This window comes from Alternaria arborescens, assembly GCF_004154835.1.
Source record: "Alternaria arborescens strain FERA 675 chromosome Unknown contig_27, whole genome shotgun sequence".
Taxonomy (NCBI): Eukaryota; Fungi; Ascomycota; class Dothideomycetes; order Pleosporales; family Pleosporaceae; genus Alternaria; species Alternaria arborescens.
The window spans coordinates 284,561-300,541 of NW_021167882.1; the positions used below are offsets into that span (position 1 = coordinate 284,561).

At 51.2% G+C, this 15,981-nt stretch overlaps 7 protein-coding genes across 7 annotated transcripts; 4 read left to right on the top strand and 3 right to left on the bottom strand.

The window, feature by feature from the left end:
* Positions 1-139: 139 nt before the first annotated feature.
* AA0111_g9519 (hypothetical protein) lies at positions 140-1,761 on the top strand (the record flags this gene model as incomplete). The annotated part of the gene is made up of 7 exons (XM_028656086.1): positions 140-197; positions 249-386; positions 486-693; positions 746-895; positions 945-1,035; positions 1,082-1,165; positions 1,219-1,761. The coding sequence occupies 7 exons, from the start codon at positions 140-142 to the stop codon at positions 1,759-1,761; spliced, it is 1,272 nt and encodes a 423-aa protein (XP_028502906.1).
* A 1,267-nt stretch (positions 1,762-3,028) lies between these two features.
* On the top strand, positions 3,029-5,014 carry AA0111_g9520 (hypothetical protein; the record flags this gene model as incomplete). The annotated part of the gene is made up of 3 exons (XM_028656088.1): positions 3,029-3,848; positions 3,893-4,875; positions 4,928-5,014. 3 exons carry the CDS (start codon positions 3,029-3,031, stop codon positions 5,012-5,014), a joined length of 1,890 nt encoding a protein of 629 aa, XP_028502989.1.
* A 519-nt stretch (positions 5,015-5,533) lies between these two features.
* Positions 5,534-6,126, bottom strand: AA0111_g9521 (hypothetical protein; the record flags this gene model as incomplete). The annotated part of the gene is made up of 2 exons (XM_028656089.1): positions 5,534-5,887; positions 5,956-6,126. The coding sequence occupies 2 exons, from the start codon at positions 6,124-6,126 to the stop codon at positions 5,534-5,536; spliced, it is 525 nt and encodes a 174-aa protein (XP_028503007.1).
* A 463-nt stretch (positions 6,127-6,589) lies between these two features.
* Positions 6,590-6,922, top strand: AA0111_g9522 (hypothetical protein; the record flags this gene model as incomplete). Its single annotated transcript, XM_028656090.1, has 3 exons — positions 6,590-6,592; positions 6,671-6,809; positions 6,861-6,922. The coding sequence occupies 3 exons, from the start codon at positions 6,590-6,592 to the stop codon at positions 6,920-6,922; spliced, it is 204 nt and encodes a 67-aa protein (XP_028503006.1).
* A 320-nt stretch (positions 6,923-7,242) lies between these two features.
* AA0111_g9523 (AP-3 complex subunit delta) lies at positions 7,243-10,344 on the bottom strand (the record flags this gene model as incomplete). The annotated part of the gene is made up of 3 exons (XM_028656091.1): positions 7,243-9,431; positions 9,483-9,711; positions 9,760-10,344. 3 exons carry the CDS (start codon positions 10,342-10,344, stop codon positions 7,243-7,245), a joined length of 3,003 nt encoding a protein of 1,000 aa, XP_028502935.1.
* A 563-nt stretch (positions 10,345-10,907) lies between these two features.
* AA0111_g9524 (hypothetical protein) lies at positions 10,908-11,937 on the top strand (the record flags this gene model as incomplete). The annotated part of the gene is made up of 2 exons (XM_028656092.1): positions 10,908-11,492; positions 11,545-11,937. The coding sequence occupies 2 exons, from the start codon at positions 10,908-10,910 to the stop codon at positions 11,935-11,937; spliced, it is 978 nt and encodes a 325-aa protein (XP_028502980.1).
* Positions 11,938-12,777: 840 nt separating this feature from the next.
* AA0111_g9525 (hypothetical protein) lies at positions 12,778-15,626 on the bottom strand (the record flags this gene model as incomplete). Its single annotated transcript, XM_028656093.1, has 3 exons — positions 12,778-13,042; positions 13,097-15,286; positions 15,340-15,626. 3 exons carry the CDS (start codon positions 15,624-15,626, stop codon positions 12,778-12,780), a joined length of 2,742 nt encoding a protein of 913 aa, XP_028502995.1.
* Between the last annotated feature and the right edge of the window lie 355 nt (positions 15,627-15,981).

The window sequence follows — 15,981 nt, forward strand, 5'->3', positions numbered from 1 at the left end:
AAATTGCAACGTCCGAGTTGGAAGGCAAAGTACTACCTCCAGTATTCACCAACGTGATTCGTCGCAAGAAGAGTATCGAGTGCCAGACACTAGAGCTCATGAAGCGTAACCAGAAAGCACGTGGTTATGTATAGTTGATATGGGTTCTACTAACGGCGCCAAGATTGCTGTTTCGCACCAAGAAGTCATTCTCATGAGTACAGCTAAAGCTACGAACACCACGCAGTATGGTTACTGATATTAACTAGGCGATGAAGCAGTTGAGGCTCTTATCGACAAGGTCCGTAGTCATATGTCCATCATGTTCAAGATCTGCGAAGCAGTAGCGATGCTAGATATGGTATATATGATTGAGCAATCTATGGTGTCGACAAAGCTCATGGGTAGTAGGTTACGGCATTCGCGCATTTGGTTACAGTAAACAAATATAGTAAGCAAACTCAAGTCTATAGTGCCTAATGCACACTGTGCTAACATGTCCTCAGCTCAGCCACGACTTACTGATACGCTAGCTATCGAAGCGGGACGACACCCGATCAAGGAGAAGATCATGCAGAGTAAATTCGTCCCAAACGATGTTTACGCGACGCAACAGACAAGGTTTCAGATAGTCACTGGTTGCAATATGAGTGGAAAAAGCACCTACATAAGATCGGTCGCTCTAATGACTATCATGGCTCAAATCGGCTCTTAGTAACTACCCTTCGAATTTCATGGTATGTCTCTAGGTGCTAACCGGATCCAGCGTCCCTGCCAATTACGGCTCGTTTCCCATTCTACACCAGTTGTTTGCTAGATTGGGCATGGATGATAACATCGAAACCAATGTATCTACATTTGCCGCAGAGATGAAAGAGATCGCTTTCATCCTACGTAACGTTGACCGGCATAGCTTGTGGGTGATTAGACTCCATTCGTATATCGACAGTACTGATAATATAAAGGGTCTTGATTGATGAATTGGGTCGTGGTACCAGCACTAGAGATGGCTTAGCTATCGCCTTAGCCATCGCGGAAGCCCTTGTTTCGAGCCGAGTACGTATGCCTATCTTATCTCTGCATCTTGCTAATATGTCAATAGGCTCTAGTATGGTTTGCGACTCACTTCAAGGACCTTGCAATAATCATGGGTGATCGTGTCGGAGTCCAGAACCTGCATTTGGCGGTAGAAGTGAGATCGTTTCTGTCCTGCCTAGACCAAACCACTTACCCTTTCAGATGGAAGATCCACACAGCATGACAATGCTTTACAAAACGACTCAAGGGATTGTGCAGGAGGTACATTATGGTCTAACGCTTGCGCGCGTCGTCCCACTTCCACCTGGGATTGTGGAGCATGCCACCTTAGTTGCGCAGAAGGTCGAGCGACATATGCTGCAAAGGAAGAAAGCATCCGGGACTGTGCTCAGAGAAAAGCGGCGTAAACTCGTCCTAAACCTCAAAGAACATCTCATCCAAGCCCACACAGGGGTGTTAGAAGGTGAGGTTCTTACTGCTTGGCTCAAGGAACTGCAAAATGAGTTTGTCAGTCGTATGACTGCCCTCGAAGCCGAAGCTGCAAGCACAGATCAGAAAATCCAGGATGAAGATGAAGAGATGATGAACAGGAACGACGAGGACGAAGACGAACGACCTGACACGTACGCCAGCCCGTCTGTCATTTCGGTCGACTCGCGTGTGAGCTCAACACAATCCAATTCTACCACTCGAGCCATGTCAGAAGCCTCTACCTTGAGAGCGGTCTCTAGCAATGAGCGTTAGCAGTGTAAATTGTTCACTTTTACAAGCTGTACGATATACATGTACAAGGCGAAACGCCCATCTTGAGAGCGTCACGAATTATCTAGTATGTCGATAATTGGCAGTTCGCTGCAGTATCTGCTCAGATACGTGAATCAATTACGGTGCGCTTTTTATCTTCTTCTCTTATTCATTCTTCGAAAGATACAGATGATCGATTGTGCCTGTATGACTGTGCTGACGGCGGGCAAATATTCCAGCCTTCCATCAGGCAGTGGCCGAAAAACATATCCATTACAGAATTCAGTAACGCGCCAAAGAGCTAAAGTCATCATTTATCATTCCAACGATGAGATTCCCAGCGGAATGAGAAAAGTTCGTTCCGAGTCGATCTTGCCGATATCGTCCAGCCCCACTTAGCATGAAGCATTGAGGTTTCAAGGTTGCGATTGGAGCGCGCTGCAAAGTGCGGGGGCTTATCGTTCCTACTTCCACCTCGTTCTCCACTCGGAACGGAGAACCTACATTTGAACCTCGCTACGCAGGATAAGCGATCATATACATACCCTCACCACATCAGCAATGTTGTCGCTTGTCAGAGCACGCTAGATGCATACATGCGGTACAGCCGACCCAACATCCCAGTATTCGGAACTCGGGTGCACTGCTGCTCGTCATCATCCAAAGGGCATCCTCAGCCTGCCGAGTTAGCTTCATATGGCGTTGTCTTGACTGCACACACACCTGTAAAGACATTAGTTATAGCCGTCGTCTGCAATATCTTTGTGTTATCCGTCAACCGACAGCGCCATGCCTCGACCGAAGAAGCCCGGTGTTGAGCCGAAGAAAAGATCGCGAAACGGCTGCTGGTAGTACCCCAGGTCTCTAGAACTTGCTCATTCGTGCTCACTCAACACAGGCCATGTAAAGCTCGAAAGGTAAAATGGTAAGACGTGTTGCTTCGACGCCTCATGATGTGCTGTTAATAACTGCTTGTAGTGGCGAAGAGAAACCACGATGTACCAACTGCGAACGCCAGGGGGAAACATGCGATTACAGTATTAGACTGAATTGGGGAGGCCGCTCAAAGAAAGACAGAAGGGGTACCGGGTCCGATGCTTCGAGCGCAGCGTCCGGCAGCCCGTATGAGTCGACCTTTACGTTTGAAGATAATGTTTTCTCGTCCAACCCCGAGACATACACGCGGCCACACCATGCGCGATCAAGGTCCCAAATCTCCCCACCCAGGTCGTCGACACAAGCTTTTGATCCAGACTTGACGCGGAATATGCCGCAATCTTCCAACCGCAATGACGCTGCAAACGATGGCCTTTACTTCCAAAGCGACATACTAGCCTCTACACCGTATACTCACGCACAATTTCACGCATCTATCTCAGATGCTACCAACTCCAGTGATATTGGCTTTACTCCCAATGATACTGCGATGCCACCGCCACTCTCAGGTTCAGTAGATCCCATTAGCAAACGCCAGAAGTATGATTTTCCTGCAGATTTGGATACAGGCTCGCCATTACCTTATAGTCCATATCCAGTCATGCCTCTGACACCATTGTCAGTCGGTTCTGAAGGGAACGTTGTGAAGACATCATTGACACCACAAAACTCCGCACAGTCACCGCCCGATTTACGTCGTGTGTCAGTCCAGTCCCTGATCAATGATCTTCCAAAGAAGAGGCCAGGTCCATCCAACGTGGGGGCTGAGCGGGGTCGACAGTATCCAATTGCTGATTCTGCTTTCACGACCTACGGCTATGACCTGGGACTCCCTGACACCGATACTCCGAGGAATAACGACTTTTCGGCTATTGCTATATTCAGTCCACAGAGTGACACAATGGGCTTTGGTGACGACACACCGTATGGTAGTGCAGAGCCCTACGGCAAGGATATGGCCTTCGAGAGTGGAGGATATTACGCAAAGCCGGTTCCGATCAGGATTTCAAAATCTCTTGAGCCGCTACCGCCTTTGCTTATGGAGAATCAGATGAACCTCTTGTACTTCCATCATTTTATCAACCATACAGCGCGTGTCCTTGTAAACCATGACTGCGAGCGAAACCCATTTCGCGAAATCCTACCAGAGAGTAAGTGCGTAGCAATTTCCAAAAATTACCACTGACGTCAGCAGTGGCTGTACAAGACGAGAACATAATGAATCTTCTCCTCGCATACAGTGCGGCACACCGCGCACGTATGCTTAACCATCCAGAGCCTTCAAATCGCATCGCAGTCTGGGTACAAGATGTGTTTCCTAAACTGCGTGAAGCGCTCAACAACGACCCAAAAGCTATATCAGACAGTACTCTAGCAGCAGTCATAATGATGGCAAGTCTGGAGATCATATGTTCGGGTACATTCGAAGTACCCGTATCCTGGCAAAACCATCTAACCATGGCACGCCAAATGATCATCCAGCGCGGTGGACCGAAGGGAATGGGCCGGCATGATCGTGTGGCATACTTCCTTTCCCGGTGGTTCGCATACCTCGACGTTCTCGGCTCATTGAGTGGGAACAAGAACGACACGCCCCTCGGTTCGTCCTATTGGTCCAGTGAAAACGCCTCAGCAGACGAAGACTTCGAAATTGATTGTCTGATGGGCTTTACAATACGTTGCATAGGATCCCTCGCCCGTGTTTCCGAACTAGCGAAGCGTTGTGAACCCCGGCGCATTGACGAAGAAGGCAACGTTAGAGAAGGCTGGAGTCCTAGCCCCGAGGTTGTCGAAGAAGCAGTCAAGATCCGCCAAGCGCTCGAAGAAGGGGTGCTGGATCGCAACATCCGTAAAGGATGTAACCACCGCTCCAGTACTTCGTCCGAATCTGAAGGTGCGTGGGACGCAACCGAGATATATGCGACAAATGAATTGTATCATTGGGCCGGATTGATTCACTTGTATCGTCGTGTTCTAGGTAAGCCGGCCATGGATCACGAAGTTCAGCAAGCGGTTCGAGAGATTGTAGGTCTGTTGTACAAAATTCGGAGGGGAAGTACAGCAGAAGCTTGTTTGATCTTCCCAATGTTTGCTGCTGGATGCGACGCACATGATGAAGGACAGAGAGAGAAGATCCTGGACCGGTTGAGGAATGTAGAGGGCTTTGGACTGAACCATGTAAGTTGTGTGCTGATGATAAGAAGGGTTTCACCCGCTTACTGTGTGTTAGGTGCCCAAGGTCAGTACGCTTATGAGGCGTGTCTGGGATACAGGCAAGCCGTGGGAGTCGCTTGTTTCTGGCGAATTTTTCGGTTGAAGGACTATACGTATGGACAAGTGCCGTATTGTGACCCATGATGAGATTGCTGATGACACGAGTCAGCGTCTCGTTACGTGGAATGCTGGAAGAGAGTCTGTCCCAGAGCTATGTACCGGGCGCTTTTCGAATGGCCGAGCGCTCTGCTTTGAGACGTCATCTACCGGATATCGACATCCCTCCTTCAAAGCCGAGTGCCCATATCAGAGAGAGACAGGCAGTTATGGAGATCGAGGCAATAGGGGTATGACGAAGAACAAGCTTCAAAGGAAGCTGCGCAGAGATTGGACTGATGTGATGTTACAGCAAGAAGACGGCGTAGCTCATGTGCATGTAAAGGAAAGCAGATTAAATGATGAGACGTCGCTGAAGGCGGATGAAATATATCCATAAGGTACTGCTGGGGTATCGTCGGTCCAACTGATATACGTGTAAACCACACCATAATGTACAAGTGCCACTTCGAAATCCCTCAAAACCCCTCACCCAGCACATCGGTATCCACCCATCAGCGACCCCTCACCAAGGCCACCAGCCACCCCGGGCAACCCTGCTCACAGCCCTTGTACCCTTGCCAACCTCATCCACACCTTCTTTGAACTCCTCAGTAACAGCATCAACCGCCTGCCCAAACTCCTCCTTCTCCTTCTCAAAAGCTTCGGCAGCCTGTCCCCACTTCTCTTGCGCAATGAGACGCTGTTTTTCTATTGCCTGCCGAAGCTCCTCCTGCAAATCGCGTATCTCGGCCTTGGTGTCGTGTGTCTCTTCGATAGCTTCGAGTTTATACCAAAGGTAGTACGACAATTGGTATGTGAAGAGGGCGCCGAGGAAGCATTTTAGGAGGGGCGAGCCAAAGGTGCCGTAGTATGCGCCCTGCAACAGATTCGTTAGTTTCGAGGAGCAACAGTGGGTGTTGACGGGTTATTAGGAGTATGACGTACTACCCGCGATGGCTCTTTTGGCGGAGGAGCCGAGTTTGGGTTTGGCGGCGAACTGGGTGGATGAGGCGATGGTGCTTCGGCTGCATATGTTCTTCGTGATGTTCGTCCTATGCTTCTGGGTATCGTCGCGCTTTTACCCCATATCGTCCGTGTTGCTCTGAGGTGATTCATCTTGTCGCAAAGGTAACAGCTTTTATCCCCGCTTCTGAAGCACCTTCGGTCGCTGCTAGAATGAACCCTAGTAGATGGCGAGACTGAGGGTTGAGAGAGCGAAGAAGACGAGTGTGATGGTCCTGCGAATATGCGACACCAGGTATTGCGCTAAGGTTGGTGGAGCGGGGATATGTAGAAGCACCGGTGCGATGGCAATTCAAGAAAGTCGACAGACTAGAAACGGTATAAACCTCCGTTCATTATCTCCGCGCGCGTACCCAGCTAATGCCGGTACCCTAGCGCTGTGCACGGTCCACGCTATGCACTTTCCAAAGGAACACGTTCACCAAACAACTTGAACCCTTATTCCGTTCTCTCTCTCTCTTCTCCGTGCACAAGACACTACACGCTCGCTACCCGCTCTTCAGTTCCCGGAACCGCTTAAACGCCTCATATATCCACCTGGCATACACAAACCAAAATGGTACGGCACCCTCTCGAAACGCATACAACCAAACCCCCTGGTCGCATACAACATGCGGGATACTAACGTAGCCTACAGGCGCAAACACCACAACAACGTCAGGCAAACATGCGTTTCGCCAAGGCGCAAGAGAAGAAGATGGGCCAACCCGTGTCAACAGAGCCTGTAGTGAAGAAGCGGGCACCCCAGAAGAGCCCCATCAGCAGGTTCTGGATCAGTACGTACCCATGGCCCTCAATCGGAATTCCGAGGACTAACATGTTTGTAGTCGTTCTTGCTTTCATACTAGTCGGCGGTCTTCTTTTCGAGGTCCTTAAGCTCTTCTTTTAAAAGGAACGAGTAATGTGATGTAATTCATCACTTATCGAACAGACGAATACAAACTCAGCCTTGACTTATAGTTGGCAATGTCAAGATTTGGAGGCTGGACATACAAGGCACACGAGCGGTGACCACGGCGGGGAGAAGCTTTGAAGAGCTTGGAGGGGTAGCAGGTCTAGAGACCACTTTCTTGCGTCAATTACATAGGGCAACCGGCGTTATAGAGGCAGCATTGCGGTATTGGGAGAGCTTGGAATAGCCGATATCATGGTATTGAGGTTTTGGAATCTTATCTGTTCAGGATCAAGACACATTGCAACGTGCTTGAACTACTGCTCCTCTGGCGCATCTGCACCCTCATCCATGACAACAGTCCGCCTCTTCTTTTTCTTCTTCTTGACTTTGCCTTCTACCCCACCATCGGCTTCGCCTTCAGCTACTTCTTCATCATGTCCTTCAGGCTTGACCTTCTTCTTCTTCTTTTTCTTGACAGGCGTTGCCTTTTCCTCGTCGCCGACTTCCGCCTCTGGTGGTGGCGTCTCAGCTGGATCGTCTCCTTCTACAGCAACCTTCCTAACCTTTCTCTTCTTCTTCTTGACTGCGACCTCTTCTTTGACATGTAACCTCTCACTTGCTCGCTGCATCTCAAGTCGTAATCGCTCAACTTCTTGAAGCGCCTTCTTCATTTCAGCATCCTCTTGGGCCTTCCTCTCAACATCGAGCTGTGTAAGCTTGCGATTCGATGTACCATCGTCGTCAAGGCTTAATGCTGCAAGACCGGAGCTGTCCACATCCAACAATGACTTCTTTGCTTTTCCTGGCTGTGGCTGAACAATATCATCTCTCAAAGCATCTGGAGCTGCAGGTCCAAGCGTCTCATCGCCCATAATATCGACCTTTCGCACCGGCTTGCGCGGACTCCGAGAACGTGGCAGATGTTCAGAAGATGATCCTTTACTATCGAGGTTGAGCTCCATAATCGGGATCGAATCGATGTCCAACTCGTTGTTCTCTCTATTGTCATCCCGGACAATTCTACTAAGTGGTGTGACTGCTCCGCTGCCTTTGTCCGCTTCGGGATCGATATAGAATGGATCGTCTTTGTAGCGTTCTTTCTTCTCTGCTTTCCGACGCGCAATAATGTCAGCATCCAGGTACTCATCCTCGGTTGCGTTCTGGTATGATGTCGGTTCTTTATGCGGGGCATCAAGACGGTCTGCAGCCGGTGCAGCAACTGTAGGAGCTTCCGCGTATGCTGTTGGTGGCTCCGAGTAGGCTGCATAGACATCATCTTCCTCTGTCTCAAACCCTTCTGTGTCGGCTGTGTAGAGCAGATGCTGGAGATTGGAGTTGATTGGTGTGTCGAGATCGAGGTCTTCGGGCAACGGAACCTTGCGTTGAGCACCAGGAGCGACCGGGTTCAGCTCAGCACCAGAGAACAGCGCAGGTATAGCTTGTGTAAGTAATAGGGGTGGATCGGTAAACGTGTCCTGATCAGCGCTGGCAGCAGTTCCAGATGCAGCTTCTGCAGCGAGACGCATGAGTTCGAGGTACTCAACCGCTCGTTCTTGGACTTCTAGACTGGGATGTGTAGAGAGTGGCTCCAGGAAATGGATGATTCGAGCCATGAGTAGGGACATTAATGTTTTGCGCTCCGGAGTCCATGACACCTGATCATTTCCAGCCATGCTAGAGAAGACCTTAGGTATTGCTTGTAAGTACACAGCAAGGGTTCTCGAAGATAGTTGAAGAGAAGAGGGGTGTAGTAGGGACGTCATAACCGGCTCTGGGCGAGTAAGATAGTTGGCGTACTCTCCCACAAGCCAACCAGCGTATTCCAGTACACCTTGACCACCATTGCCAGATGCTGGGAACATTTGATCTCTTCGATCAACAAGCACGAGCGACTGTGCGGCATCTATAGCTTCCGATCGGACGCTCTTTACCCGTATAGCAACATTCTGTAACTCATGTCCAATGCCGCCACCAATGTCATCTGAATGTTCTACTTCTTCCTCCTCTTCCATAACTGAAGATGCTTTTGTTGCCGGCGATACCCTGACAAGCTGAGTAAGGACGTCAATGTACCATTCAAAGTCGCTAATGTTGCTGTAAGTGTCGCGTGAGCACATGTCTAATATTCTCTTGATGACGCTGATGCGGTAATCATCTGGCAGCGGCGGCGGTTGGTCGGATTTCTGTTCGTGCTGCGGCAGGGTCTCTTCTGCGTCAGAATCATCATCACCGTAGGGCGTTATGCCAGTAAGTCTGGCCCGGTCATTGTTAGGATCACTTGCCGCTGTCGCAATGGGTGCATTCCGAAGTTGTCGCATTAATCGACCCACGATGGCTGTGAGATTGTCTGGATTGACCATACCGACCACCAAATCCAGAGCACGCATTCGTATCGAGATGTCTAGATCGTCGATGCATTCGAGGATGACATCTTGCTGCTGAGAAACCAAGTATGGATGTGATTTGACGATCTTTTCGAAGGCGAGTAATGCGACATATTTTACTGCAGATTGATGAGAAGCGGAACGTTGGAGAACAGTGTACATTAGCTTACGGTTTGCATCTCCTTCTATTACCATCATGCCTCGTAGTTTGCCGACACATAGCTTTGCTACCTCGTCGCCTTCTGCGGTACCTTCTACGGCTTCCAGAATGCCACCCTGAATGATACCACTGATACATTCATAAAGCAACGACATAGCAGACGTCTCCCGTATAATCTTGGTTAACGGAGGTAGCAGTTTCTTGATAAGTCGAGGTTCCAACGGAGTCAATGTGGCGAACTAAGTTTGGTTAGTTGCAGCCCTTCTTAGAATGACCTCAAGACTTACAAGTTTGATGAGCTTGATAGCCATCCAGTTATTTCCCCCTTCTACTAGGAGATCAAACAATCTTGGTGCGAGTGGTAGGAAGTCTTGGGGTCTCCTCCATCCCAGCTCGCAGACGACGTTTACGATTGCCGCTGTGACGCTCGCATCCTCGTTGTCATCTAGCAAGCGCTCCTTGATCTTGGGCCACGCAGGTCGTAGCGTCTCGGGATACACAAGAGCCAGCCGGTATAGTGTCACGACCGTCTTCTTGCGGACCATTGCGTGCGAGTGCGTCAATCGTGGTATCAAGTCGGAGAGAACCGAATTGGCCATGCTCGGGTTTATGACGTGCGGGATGGCTCCGAGCGGGAGCGCGATATATTGTGGACTCGAACTCATGATGTCCTTTTTGAGTTGGTTCTCTGCGAGCACCAGGACCTCGGTATCCCGTCGAAAGCTTTGTACTGCAGCCAAGTATCCTGTGCGCTTCTGCTTGAACTTGGAGCTTGACATGACTTCGAGGACGTTGAAGCTAGCCCAGGACATGTCGTGGCCGAACATCTCGAGATAAGTGAGCTTCATGAGTGCCGTGGCCTTGAGGTCCATGTCGTTGGTCCTTATTTCCTTGCGACATTCTTTTATGCTCTCGGCGATGTATTCGCGTTCGCTGCCCTTGTGGTTTCGGAGGCCCCGAATGAGGTCGAAGAGGGATTTCTCAAACCTGCAAGGAGGTCAGTCACTGGTTGATGCAAGCCCAGGAGCGTGGGGTGAGGTATACATGTTGGATGTCGCTCAGGCAGCGTCGCGCAGTCGTGTGTCTGGGTAGGGAAGCGCGCGTGGAGGGGTAGACGGGCGGCGTGAGGGTGAAGGTGGTGGGCCACTAGGCATCGTCATTGGGATGCAGTCGTCATGGAGCAGGCGTGTAGCGACGTGGAATCGGGTTGCATGCACTGGTCCGCAGCGAAAGCGAAAGCTACGAGTGTCAACAAGGTTGACGTGCACTTGGTCGATTCCAGATGGGGTCGAGACTACCGAACGCCCGCTAGTTTCGCCGGCGGAAGCTTGGGACAACATCCCCAACGGCTTACCTAACTCCACATGCTTCTCCAGACACTCTGTCGCCATTGACACGCACTCCACACCCGTCCGCGACGCAAACAATCGCCAACATGACACAAGCCAACCTTCTCTCTCCACCCGCACAAATACCGCCGCCCACCGCCCTTGCGCTGTCCCAAAAGGCCCCTCTCGTCCTCTCTACAACACCAACGTCGAACCTCCCATGGCCCCTCTCGCTCCTCTTCTCGCGCGAGACACCCGAGACATGGACCATCCACGAGAACCTCTTCCTCTCCACACTCCGCACCGGCGACGAGAATGCCGCCCTATCAATTCTGCAGCGGCTGGAAGCCCGATTCGGCGACCACAACGAGCGCATCGTTACACTGCGCGGCATCTATAACGAGGCCACGTCCAAGTCAGATGCTGATCTGGAAAAGGTCTTTGAGGCCTATGAAAAGATCCTCCGAGACGACCCCACCAACATGAGTATCAGGAAGAGGAGGGTGGCTGTGCTCAAGGCGCTGGGCAGGACAGGCGATGCCATTACAGCTGTCACAGTGCTGTTGCAGTACAGCCCAACGGATGCTGAGGCATGGGCTGAGGCGAGCGACCTCTATGCAAGCCAGGCAGCTTGGGGGCAAGCCATATACTGCGCCGAAGAAGTTCTGCTCATCACACCCAACGCATGGAGTGTGAGTACCGCGCTGCCCCGACCATGATGATTGTATACTAATCAACATTCAGGCACACGCACACATTGCCACACTACACTATCTCTCTACAGCCTCCAACAACCCACCCAGCCTCACCTCTCTCGCCCTATCGCTGAAGCACTTCTGCCGCTCCGTCGAGCTCAACGACGGTTACCTACGTGGCTACTACGGTCTCAAGCTCCTCACCTCGAAACTCAACAATGCACTCTCCGACTCGACATCCAAACGCAACGCACAAGAAGACGACGACATCCCCGTCCCGAATGCCCAAACCGTAAACAAGTTAGAAGAGATTGCTACAAACAAACTCGCCGAGATTATAAGACTATACAAGTCAGGAAAGAAGGCATGGCAAGGCTACGACGAGGCGGAAATTATTGCTGCGCGGGAGCTGCTGGACAGGGACGGCAAGGCTGAGCGATGAACAATCTCTCTACGGCAAGTGACTGTAGGTCATGACATGGCGGCGTTTTGGGCGTCTCTGGTGTAGACACATGGAGGCATATCTGGACAAATGTCCAGTACAGTCGCTAGATACCATTCCAAGTGACTTATTAATCATAAATCTTCAATCATCATAATGCAAACACCAAGAAAGTTGTGCCTTGCACAGAGTTGATAGGTTGGAGTGAAGATTCCAATGCACATGTTTGTAAAGGGTATATATGTATCCATATTATTATTACAAGAGGATCTAATCCTCTCATTGCCGTTCCCATCCCCATCCCCATCCCCGTGCCGTCTGTTCCGTTCCAGCGTCAACCCCAGAGCACAACACCGAACCCTTTCATGCAAGAAACAAAAATAGATAGATCGTTCGCAATCTACCCCAAGCCACAAATGCCATGATGTGGGTATATCTCCCGATCGATGCAAGATAATGTCCAAGGTAGCCGAGACGAGAAGAAACAAGGGACAAGAAGAAAGTATGAGCGCGCCTAGAGTTGTAACATGTATGCTTTCCCTTATCGAACAACGCAGATAGTACTCTCTTGGCTTTCGCCAAAATAAACAAGAAAACGCCGCCGGTAGATGCAAAAAAGAGAATACAAGAATTTCGGCCATCGGCCACTTAAATCGCTTCCATATGTCTTCAAGGAAATTGGTGGGGGAATGAGAAATTATCGGGACTCGTTTCTTCTTTCTTTTCCCTTGAACCATGAGATCCGTATCACGGCGTTTCTAAGTAATGCGCTTGTTGTTGCCATGAGAGAAAAAGTTTGCGTATGCGTCTTATGAGCGTTGCGAATGTGCGTGACAACATCTAGATGTTGAGACCGCGAGTAAGGTCTTCAAGGCCTGAGCTGGTGTTCTCCTTGCCCTTCGACCTGTTTTTGCGTGCTGCCATCTTGCCCCAGTCTTCGTCAGCGTCGTCTGTCTGGGGAGCATTCATCTGCGGTCCTGGACTGCCCTTCTTCAGGATACCCTTGATGGTGCCGGTCCGGTTCTGGTTGGCGCCGCCCGAGGCTTGAAGCGTCATGGACGTTCCGTTGGATACGGCATCGGACTGGTTGACGACGGGACGGTACCTAGCGGACAACCCAATGTTAGAACGCTCGGATGGTGCGATGGAGGGAGTGTACCCTGGATGCGGGCCCATGAACGACATGGAGCGCTGCTGTTGCTGGTTTCCATTGGGCGACATAAATGACATTGGTCGATTTTGACCATTTGGTACGTTTAGGAAGCCTGCACCGCCCATTGTACTGCCCATAGTACTGCCTGCGTAACCGTTGTTGGGCATTGCCATTGACATCCTTGGGTCTTGTTGGGGTTGCTGCTGCATCATCTGCAGTTGCATTTGCTGCATGGCGATCATCTGCTGCATTTGTTGCATCTGCTGCATGTACTCGTTCCCTTGCTGCATTGGATACCCCATCTGACCCATGCCCATGCCCATACCCTGCATCGGCATTTGTCCACCCATCATAGGGTTCATCATGGGGTTCATGCCGCCCATGCCATTCATCATGGGCATTTGAGACATTCGCGTCGAGTTCTGAAGTTGGCCGTTCGCGTTCATTTGTTGGCCGAGAACACCAGTGAAAGGCCCACCTTGGGGCTTCTTTGCTGAAGCACCACCCATGTACTTCTGTTTGGACATATCCCGCATCTGAATCTGGTCCACGAGCGAGGGCTGCGACAGACCAGCATCTTGGTACATCATGTTAGGACCCATACCCATGTCCCCAGCAACAGAACCGCCTGCGACTGATCCAGGGCCACGCGCGAAACCATTGAAGCCCATAGACTCACGGTTTGTTGGCCGAACCAAACCTCCTCCAATGAAGGAATTGTACGGGTCTTGAGGCAAATGTCTCGCAAAGGCTGGTAGATTTGCTTGGGAAACGCCGCGTTGGCTCATAGCACCCGCAGAGGCTGGGCGATCGGGTATATACGAGGGCATGGAGTTTGTTGGCTGGCTGGGAAACCTGTTACGGGTCTGACTTGGAAAGCCATGTTGAGCGAGAATACCCAGCGGTACATCCTCGTCTTCCCATTCTTCGGCTTTCATCGACGTTTCCGATGGGAAGCCCATGTGATCTACTCCCGGATCTGTGGGAGCGCCAGGGGCTGTGGTCGAGCGTCGCATAGCTTCCCGGGCAAAGTGCATTTGCTGATTCTTACGCCTCATCAGTTCCTCTTCCTCTCGTCTTTTGATAGCGTCCTCCTCGTCTTCATAGTCTTCGTCGTCAGAGCTTTCCTCTGGTGGTGGCTGGTTCATCTGTCTCTTCTGGTACTCCCTGAACTCAGCTTGTGACATCACACGCCTTCCATCCGCTGTAGTAATAGTAGTAGCCGGTGCAGTTTTGCCGTTGGAGGGCAGGGCTGCAGACTTCTTCGCTATCGGGATTTCCTGCTTGGGGGCAGGCTTCGAGGGTGCGAACAGGTCATCTTCTTCGGCATCGTTGTAGGGAGAGGCGCCCGGTGCGAGAGAAGCTTTTGGTGTTGTGTTTGTGGTGGTGCTCGTAGCCGTGGCCGATCGAGAGGAATAGGGGGTCTGATAGGAGTTGGCAGACGACGAAGAGGTGGAGTTGGGTTGTTGTTCGGGTGAGCTTTCACGGTACGACTTTCTATCTGTGTATGATTTGCGAACAAATTGAGCATCGGTGTCTTCGAAGGTAGATGATGGGTGGAAGGTAGGGCTTTCTGACGCGACCGGCGCATACGAGGAGTACTTGTGGGGAGGAGGCGGCGGCGGCGGCGAGTCATTGTCTGAATTTGGAGAAGCCATAAGGTTGTCGGCTGAGTTGCGGCTGTCCCAGCTCTTCAACGGCGCTTCGATGCCAGATGGTGGTGGTATCTTAATAGGTTCGGCCTGGAACGTGCGCTTTTCCGAAAGGAGTGAGCGTCCCGCAGTCTCTCGTGGTATTTCGGGAGATTCTTTGCGGCTTAAATGGCTGAACATGTCGTCTTCAAAGCCGCCGAAGTTTAGATCCCCTTCGAGTTTCGGCGGAACTGCTGTGCTCGCGTAGCTCGATGTGGTCATAGCCCGATTTCTACCACTCCACCCTGACCCTGACAGATCCTTGTATGATGACACGCCAGAGCTTGACTTGGGTAGCGAGGGTAAGTTCTTGCGGAAGGCGTTTACCGAAGAAGGGGCAGGGGAGCTGTTGTGTTGAGAAACCGTCGGTCGGGGTATATTAGTGAAAAGGTTGTCGTCGGAGCTGGTGTCCGTGGAAGAAGGAAGTGTAGAGGTCGAGCCATGCTGGCCATTGGCGTAGGGTCTCGAATTGGAAAATTGAGTCCCACTGCTTGACTTGCTGTCGCTAATTAAAGGGTCAGTCCGGCCGACGCTATGACTAGCGGATACGAAGCTTACCGTTTTGAAGATCCTGGAGACTCATCGTCTACGGACTGGTTGCGGTTCTTGCTGCCAGCACCGCCAAAGCCGCTGAAGCGCGGGAACTTTGACGACCTGTCTTTTTCCTGTGTCTTGCGCTGCTCTTTTGCCTTTTCTACTTCCGTCTTGCTCAGCACCCGGAAGCCACCAGAATCAGCAGCGGGCGCCGTTATGGTCTCGGGACTTGTTGCGATATCGACCTCTTCGAATGCATTGCCTTGAGACTTGCGGCGAGCGGTGAATATCCCTAAGCCTGGCTTGCCCATGTTGCTAGATTTATTTGTTTTTTTCCCTCCGGTGAAGCAGCGACCAATGCCTCGAGCGGCCTATTCTGATACGATTGGCAGTATCATGTACACCAAGACGTGCGATGCGCGACGGTCGTGGTCGAGGAAGGAGCGATGGGGCAGTCACAAAGAAGCCAAACGTGTTACGGACAGACAAGGAATGGATGGGGCAGTCTAGATGTCAGGAATTAGCTCTGTTATACGTGCAAGTGGCGGTGCAGCGTGTTGGTGTTGTGGTGTCGAGAGATGATGTGAGCGGGCGCGGCGAGTGTCGCTGCGAGAGCTGAGTCGGGAGTGTCGTTGATGGGCAACTTCGTATTACCGCGTTTCAACG